Raw genomic sequence first — 8782 nt, 5'->3', positions numbered from 1 at the left:
CGATAATAAACATCATTTAGATTCTATGTATATTGAGTATTATGAATACCTAATCTTGGTATTTTTCGAGTACCTAGATAGTGAGCATTACTCACTCGTAATTTTTCGCGTGGTTCGCGTATCAGTTGAAGACAAATATTTCAAAGATTAAGTTATACGTTTGGTTTGATAGTTTCGATTTCGTGTTGTGGTAGGAGTAATCGTCAAAAATTCTTTCCAATTTTAAACGAATTGCATTTCAATTATCTCACGAAGTTTCGCAATTTTTATGCTGAAGCGGAAGTCTAGTCTGTCAATCGATGAGAATTAATAACAGGTAATTAAAATGTACATACGATTCTTGTAATTTCAAATTGGTGTCTACCTACGCAAAATTTGTATTGAAAAAATGGAATGAAAAAAATTGTAGGGAGTGGGGAAAAAAGTAGATTTATAATATGTGAATTTTTATTTTAATTTTCCCCTTGAAAAGAAAATATTTCAAATCATCAGCCATTTTGATGAAATTAGAACACAAAAAAATGATATCTCGAACACGAAAATCATAAATATGTTATTAATTCGCTTCTCAATAAAATCTGTAAATTTTCAGAATGGACCAATAAGCTGAAATCTCCAAAGAAATTGAAAATTTGGAAGAAATCCGATCCGATGGAAATTTCACCCGACATAGAAGTTTACCCAGACCATGCCCCGAAAACCGAATACTGCCAATATGGCAGAAAAGATGGCACCATATGCTCCGAAGGCATATTCCTACAAGAAGGTCCCGATTTCACTTATTTAAACAACGGATCAATTTTATACCACAAGAAACTCTTTCCAAAAGAAATGTACACCACAGAAACAGGACTCGATCATACAATTTTCCTTTGTGGAGAATCCACTCTCGCTTTCGACATCCGAAGAATAAATCACGAAGTCATACTGTCCTGTATCTCGATAATTTTCTTACTCGTATACTTATTCAACGATTTAAATCAAGAGAATTGGAAACGATTCCAAAACAAAGTCTTGTATTCTTACTCGATTACTTTGATAATGCTATACATATCGTTCATTGGTAGTATTTTAACTACTGTGTGCATTTTATGGTATATACGTAAAATATTGAGAATCTGTTATTGTCTATGGGCTGTGTTGATGTCGTTCGAATTTTGGAGAGTTACGTATTTTACATTAAAGCATCGAAAAATATCGTCACGTGGACAAAACAAAAGGTACTGGGTATATTGCTTCTTAGGCTACATATTACCGTTAATTTTTGCAATAGGGTATTACCTCAGTAAACGTAAGCAAATGAACGAATGCCCTCGTGTAAAAGGTTTCATTAGGGAACCCTGTCCTCATCTTTTGACAGGACGTGTAAATGTGTACGTGATTTGGCAAGTGATTAGATTCATTACTTTCACAGTTCTTTTATTTGTATTGATCATACAAGTCGGCGTGTTTATTTATTTTGATAAAAATAGTCGTATTAAATCTACTCACAGTGTGAATAGGAATTACCTGTTGGTGTTGATCAAAATGGCCTACATGATGGGTATTTACTGGATGATATTCGTTTACTTTATTATAATAGTTCCTGATAGCTTTCGTTGGCATGATTCTTTAAGAAGCATTATAGATGCGGTGTTTTTATACTCGCATGGAGTGTTTATGTACTTTGCATTTGGTATTAAAAAAGAAACGTTGGATTGGCTGCGAGATAAATACAGAAATTTTACTGAGTGTTTTCGAAACAAGTCGACGCAGAATGGTGATTTGTCTAGAGTTCGAAATGAAAGCACAGGAGATGAGTTGTGAAGGAACTATTGCTTGAGACTTAGATGGTAAATATTCCTGACTTTTGTTCAAATAGGTAGGTAAGAGTAAATTTAATGAAAAAGCCATATGGGTAAATTTTTTTTAGTATTTTGTGATTTTTATTTCTTAAGTTTGTTTTTATTGATTAAATAATTTTTATGAGTATTACCGAGTACCTACCTCCCATTTGTGTAATTTTTGACGTAATATTGTTGATTCCTTGCATTTGAGAATAAATAGGCTAAAACGTTGTACCCGTGTACTTTTTTTTTCGCCGAAAATGAATTGAATTGAATCAGTCTACTTATCTACCCCGTTCTCGAAAATGTGATGACCGTTTTCAGATTTCTGATGGAATAGTCATTTCTAGTTATAAGTCGAGTGTTCTATGGTTTGGGCATGATTTTAAGTCTTCGCATCCAAAAAGGTATTTTTTGGGTACAAAATTTTCAAAAAATTGCCCAAAAATGGTCTAAAAATTCGATTGGACTGCTACCACTTTTGGAATTGTCTGATGAAACTCGACTTGTGACTAGAAAAAAACTATTCCTGAAAATGCCTAATCGCATTTTTTTGACTCATTTTAAAAAATTTGAACTCTGGAAGTGCCCTTGAAGAAAAATGTGTCCTCAAAGAAGAAATATTCTCAAAAAATTCGTTTTTTTTTCGCTCTAGCCCCCACTGAGCCTGCAGCTTCGAGAAAAATGACCCAGCTCCAGAAGATGGTGATGATACTTATTTGAGATTCTACGTCGGCCTAGGTCATTGCCATCAAAATCCAAGATCCCAATTAGAGTTCTAGTGAAAGGTTGAAAATATTACAAATCGTTTATGTTTGGGTAAATTCGTGTCCTGATAATTTTTTCTTCACAAATATCTCACAATCAGTAAGCACCAACTAAGACATCCAAAAATATCATTCCTGAAATTGGAGGGATATTTTGGAATGCAGTTGTGCCAATTTTTTGGTATTTACTACCAATTTCAGAAAAACTAGAAAAAATAAAAATTTGTGGATTGCGAGATGCTACGATTCAGCTCAAAATATTTTCGTAATCTTCTTCTCATCATTAAAACTCATGAAATTGTTTTTTTTTCAAAAATATACATTCTTGATACGAGTTTTAGATCACACACAAAATGTAGTGGGGGATAGTAATAAAAGGAACGTTTTTAAACATGGGAATAAAGCAACCATCCAGAAAATTTTTTTATTCCGAGAAAGAGTGGGGGAAAAGTACTTCCGTCTGCTAGGTATTTTCATAAAAAAAGCTTCTGAAAATTTTTAAAGTCAATTTTGTTTAGTTTTTTAAGAAAAATAATAATTCAAGCGAATGAAAATGCATCATGTATTTGCAAAAATTTGTTACAATTTATGACTTACTTACTAATAATATAGATCCTCAATTACACGAGAGTTTTTAAAATATATAATATTCCATCATTAAAAAGTTGTCATGTTTAGTTGACATAAAAATAACTTTGAAATACCTAGTTACTCTTGAGAAAATGTTACCTTATAGGAAACTCAATGACTGTTTGAAAAACTTGTTATAATCGTGGAAAAAATCTTTAACTCAGCACTACATAATTATTTTATTGTAATAAGTATGAATACTCAAAAAAAGGTAATTTTTTGAAATTGAATCACGAGAGAAATATTATACAGGTACTGCCTACCTATCTAATAAAATTATATAGGTAACAAGAAAGCTTTTCATGCATCTTTGCAAAAAAAAATTTTGTGGCATCTTCTCATTGGGTGGGTTAGAGAACCACCGCAATGTTGGTCTCAGTTCCCCCAGGAGGGCGGTTGAGGGGGCTTTGTTGTTTTCTCACAAATGCGATATCTTATTAATGTATCCAAACTTGGGAAGCAATATCAAGAGATTTGTGAGACTGGGAATTTTTCTACTTTCGTAGTGTTGAAAAAAATCTAAAAGATACCTATTCGGAATCATGAGTTGGTAAAAAAATCGAAAATCCAAAGTTGAGCTTTTATGCAGCTTGACCTAGAAGAATGAAATTTGGGACATATCCTGTTTTCAACCTGCCAAATCGATGAGAAACTGTTTCAAACCATTTTGAGCAGTTCTGGAGCCTCCAGCAGACTTTTGAAACTTGAGATTTACATAAAATTTCATCAAAAGCAGGTGAAAAGCTGAAATTCATTCCGTAAACTAATTTTAACATGCTGGGGAGTCAACATGTTTGTAAATTTCAAGTCGTTTTGGAGCCTCCAGTGACTTTTTTGGAAATTACTGGAGTCTCCAGAAGATATTTCAATGCTCAAAATTTCCATAAAAATTTACCAAACAGAGTTGGAAATCCAGAATTCACTCTGTACTCCAATTTGAATACGCTATCAAGTCGACTGCAAGTTGGTTCAACTCATTTTGGAACCTCCAGCGACTTTTCGAAAAATCCTAGAGCCTCCAACAGATTTTAGAAACTTTAAATTTCATAATAAAGCAGTTGGAAAGCTAAAATTTACTCTGTTAACTAATTTTAATACACTATGAAGTCGACTACCGGAAGATTTCTAGTCGTTTATTTGGAGCCTCCAGCGACTTTTTGGAAATTACCAGAACCTTCAGTTGATTTTTCAATGCTCAAAATTTCCATAAAATTTTACCAAACAGAGACACCCTATTTTTGACATTATTCTGAGATGGATCGCAGGCAGTTTTAATTCGTTTTGGAGCCTCCAGAAGATTTTTAGAAATTTCAGTTTTTCATAAAAATGTCACAAAATCTATCCAAATCAACTTTCGGCTTTTCCAACTCCATTTGATGAAATTTTGTAGAAATTGCAAGTTTCCAAAATTTACATGAGGCTCTAGTAATTTCCAAAAACTCGTTGATAGACATAAAACAACACTTGAAATCTACCTGCAGTCAACTTCTTAGCGTATTAAAATTAGTTTACAGAATGACTTCCAGCTTTTCAACTCCATTCAATTTTCAAAAATCTACTGGAGGCTCCAACAATTTTCAAAAAGTCGTTGGTGGCCACAAAATGACTCAAACCCACCAGCAGCCGACTTAATAGCGTGTATAAATTAGATTGCAGCGTTAATTTCCGCTTCCTAACTTCATTTGATGAAATTTTGTGGGATTTTCAAGTTTAAAAAATGCGATGGAGGCTCCAGAGTTGCTCAATATGGTTTGAAATCGTTTCCAATCGATTTGGCAGGTCGAAAATGGCGTAAATCCCAAATTTCACCTTTCTAGATTAATTCAGTAAAATTTTGATTTTTTTTCTCATTTTTGGCCTAAATTTGATTTTCAAAAAATTAACAAAAATCGAAAAATATATTTTAACTGAACTGGTCATGCTTATTGCTTATAGAAAATTCGACGTAGAATAATTTTAGTTCAATCCCTTTTATCCCTCCGACCATCCTTCATTTCGGAGATATAGCCGAAAAAAGGAGATTGACAAAGGTTAATGACCTCTTGCGAGGGTGGCAGACAAGTTGCAGTGTGCAACTTTGGTCAAATTTTGATAAAAATTTCAAAATCATATGAAATATCGTATGTTACATTCTTGAGGGTGATGATAACGAATTTCCACTCCATGTTTTAATTTCACCCCCTGAATGCTCCCCATACGCCCACACCCCCAATTTTTTCAAAACTGCAGATCGCGAATTTCGACTCATTTTTTCAATTTGAACAACCAATATCACAAAATGCCTTGCAAACTTTGAAAAAACCATCATAACATGTGATTATGTTAGACAATTTTTTAATTTTTCAAATTTTGTAAACATTCTTTTGAAAGTAAAGCTATCTGCCAAAAAGCTCAACTTATGAACTTTCACATTTTTTATAGCTTAATAATGTGACTCTGAATTTCCTTTCAATTCTTTTGTACGAAATCAGAAAAATTGCAAGTCTTACCAATCTCTTGATTGCTTCTCAAGTTTGGCTACATTTACAAGAAATATCGCAACTGCGAGAAAACAACAAAGCCCCCAACCCGACTACCTAAGGAAATGGGATCAAAATTTCGATGGTTCATTGGCCAAAGTACCTGATGAGAGGTTCCCACAAATAAAGTTGAGCAAAATCGGCCAATATAAAGTCATTTTTGATTCGCGTTGATTTGGAATGGCTCAGTGGAAATGACGATTTCGTAATTCTCATTTCAACATTAGCTTACGTACGGTGGTTTTCTGCTATTTTTTTAAATTATATTTTTCAGCCTAAATTTTGATTTTTTGTGAAGTCTAAAATAAAAATTGGTTCTAAAAAAAACGTATCAAGTCTGTAAATTTAATTTGGGTTTGACCAATACCACCAAGGATGATTACTCGCATTTTTACATGCTTCTGTAGGAGCATTGAGAAAATTGAAGTAAAGAAGATCACCTTTGCCTCTCCAGTTGACTGGCTTATTTTGTGCATCGTAGAATCGTACCGTTAGTAAAAAGTTAGTCGGTCTTCGCGAATTTATATTTGGCAATAGAGCATATATCGGCGCTAAAGTCCAACGTATATAAGCATCTCCTGGCGTCTCTATTAGATATTCGTTGAGCATTTTCTCCACAGCATACCATCCAGGTTGAGGTATGGTACTACCTGATATCCTAGTCGTCCCATTCAGTGTAGGACTTAGAGGTGCAAAATTGAATGGTAAATTAATACCACCTAAAGATGATGCTAAAAGTTGGCCTGCTTCATCGTCATTTGCTTGGTCCATTAGTCGCATATATTTATATATCACTGGAGGAATCGATTCTCTTTGCTGAGGCATATGCCGACGATATATTTCAGCCCGTATAAGGGCTATTAAATCAGAAGTGCCGCTATGATCAGCGTCTGGGGGAACCCGAAAAGTTGCCAACAATATTACGGGATCAATTTGTGAACTGAAACTTCCAACATCATACCCATCATAAATGTCGTCTTCAATACTACTGAAATACGCTTCAATGGCGCTAAATGAATCGTTGAAATTGATTGTTTGACATTGATGATGGTTGCAAGTGCCATCATTTTGTCGTTTTCTTCTCGAAACTTTCTTTACATCGCAATTATTTTCCCTCGACGTAGCCAGGTCGATATTAGGTAATCTGGGCTCTTGTATTATTTCCTGAATTAACCAACTGGATTCGTTAACTCTGTAGAAAAATTGTCTTCCTTCGATATTTGACGTAAATGACAAATCGAAATGATCTTGCCATAAACCTTGTGCTTTCTCCGTACCCATTTTACCAGCTGGTAATAATTCTCGTACGAACCAAGACTTCTTAGCTCCATTACTCGCAGCATAAAAATAATATCTATGATCTATACTGAATGGAACATAAATTGTATGGTTTGTCATCCATTGCCCATTGGCAGTTTCTTCACCCATTTTACCACCGTATAAAAGTTCCCGAATAAACCAAAGGTTCACTTCGCTACAATAAAAATATTGTCTACCGGCTATCCAAAATGGAAATCCTAAGGTGCATGTAAAGTTCCACGATCCACTATCTGTTTTCGAACCCATTGTACCATTTGGTAACAATTCCCTAATGAACCAATCGGTACCAGTTAAGCTGAACACATGATGTTTGCCACCGATATGAAATGGAAATATTATTGTAGGTAGAGATTTCCAATACCCATTTGACGTCTCTGAGCCCATTAACCCGCCTGGCAATATCTCTTGGATGAACCAATGGTATTGATCACGGATGCCGAAAATGAATTGTTTATGATCGACGGTAAATGGAAATACTCGGTGATACACATGATTCCACGTACCTCTACTGGTTTCCAACGCTAGGCTTCCATTTTTTCCCAATTCACGAATGAACCAAAATTTACCAGTTGAATTACCATCTATACCGAAAAAATAATGCTTATCCCCGATGGTTAATGGAAAAGAAGTTTCACAAGTCGAATTCGATCGTCCTTCCCGGATCTCCGGACCGAATTTAATTCCAACACAATCAATAAAACCAATAATTACTGTCGAGATTACGAAAATTAATGAAATCGTGTTCGACAAAGCCATTGAAACTGCGTACGATAAGAATTACCAAAAAATACAGAATGGCGCGTAATCACGAAATTAGTCGAAGTTATATTTCATTGTAAATTTTGAGGCTACTTGCCATGCATATCTACTTCTCACACGTCTTATATGTACAACGTATACTTGCGACTAGTTGGAAACTTCGTATGTGATTTGTCTCGCTAATTCTCCGCAATTAAAAATTTTATTGGTCGGTTTTTTTGATGATGACAGAAGATTTCAAGCACATTAAGTATCTAAATTCAAATTGAATCGACATTCTGATTTTATTCATGTAGCATCAATTGTGATGATCGTACATGTTGTTGACACGTGTAGTTCAAAGTTCACCTCATCATTACACGAATTTCAGCTCGTCTCAAGAGGAAATAGGAAATTTTTGTGGGAAGCTTTTGTTTTGAGTAAGAATTTGAAGAGTCCTGTCATGTCCGGTTTTAGCCCTATATCCCCCATAGGGGATTTGAACTCCTAAATTGGGTTTGTTGTAATCGAAAGGCAACAGCTACTATTTAAAAATCTGAAAAATTACAGTCAAAAGCCACTTTCACACTTTTCCGACTAATAATTTTTCAAAATTAGATCTAAAAACCTGGGGTGGGGGGAGAAGGGAGTACAAACGGTCTTAAATTTTGGCCAAAATTCAAAAAAAAATTTGAAAATCGAAGTACCTGTAGCATATCTATTAATTATTACAATTTCGAAGACGCTGAGTTTGAATATGTACTCAGTTTTATGGTAAATTACGTAGGTATACTTAATAGAAAAATGTTAGCTTTTCATTTATTTATTTATTTATTTTATTTTTTTTAGTGTCTGTGTAGGTAAGTACTATTTTTCAAAAAGATTGCATATTTGAGATCACGCCATAAAATTGATTATTCAGCACACCAGAATTTTTTTAAAACCATCGGGGGGTTTTAAAAGTTTTCTTACTCTAGTATTG

At 34.2% G+C, this 8782-nt stretch overlaps 1 protein-coding gene across 1 annotated transcript; it reads left to right on the top strand.

Moving 5' to 3' along the window:
• The first annotated feature begins 99 nt into the window (after window positions 1-99).
• LOC135834568 (uncharacterized) lies at window positions 100-2058 on the top strand. Its single transcript, XM_065348485.1, has 2 exons — window positions 100-316; window positions 593-2058. The coding sequence occupies exon 2, from the start codon at window positions 652-654 to the stop codon at window positions 1804-1806; it is 1155 nt and encodes a 384-aa protein (XP_065204557.1). The 5' UTR covers window positions 100-316; window positions 593-651; the 3' UTR covers window positions 1807-2058.
• Window positions 2059-8782: the final 6724 nt, after the last annotated feature.

This window comes from Planococcus citri, chromosome 2 (assembly GCF_950023065.1).
Source record: "Planococcus citri chromosome 2, ihPlaCitr1.1, whole genome shotgun sequence".
Lineage (NCBI taxonomy): Eukaryota > Metazoa > Arthropoda > Insecta > Hemiptera > Pseudococcidae > Planococcus > Planococcus citri.
This window is presented reverse-complemented; position numbering and strand designations above follow the sequence as displayed.

Bases quoted from the DNA above. Each gene is read 5' to 3' on its own strand.
- LOC135834568 (XM_065348485.1), top strand. From the start codon at position 652: ATGGAAATTTCACCCGACATAGAAGTTTACCCAGACCATGCCCCGAAA.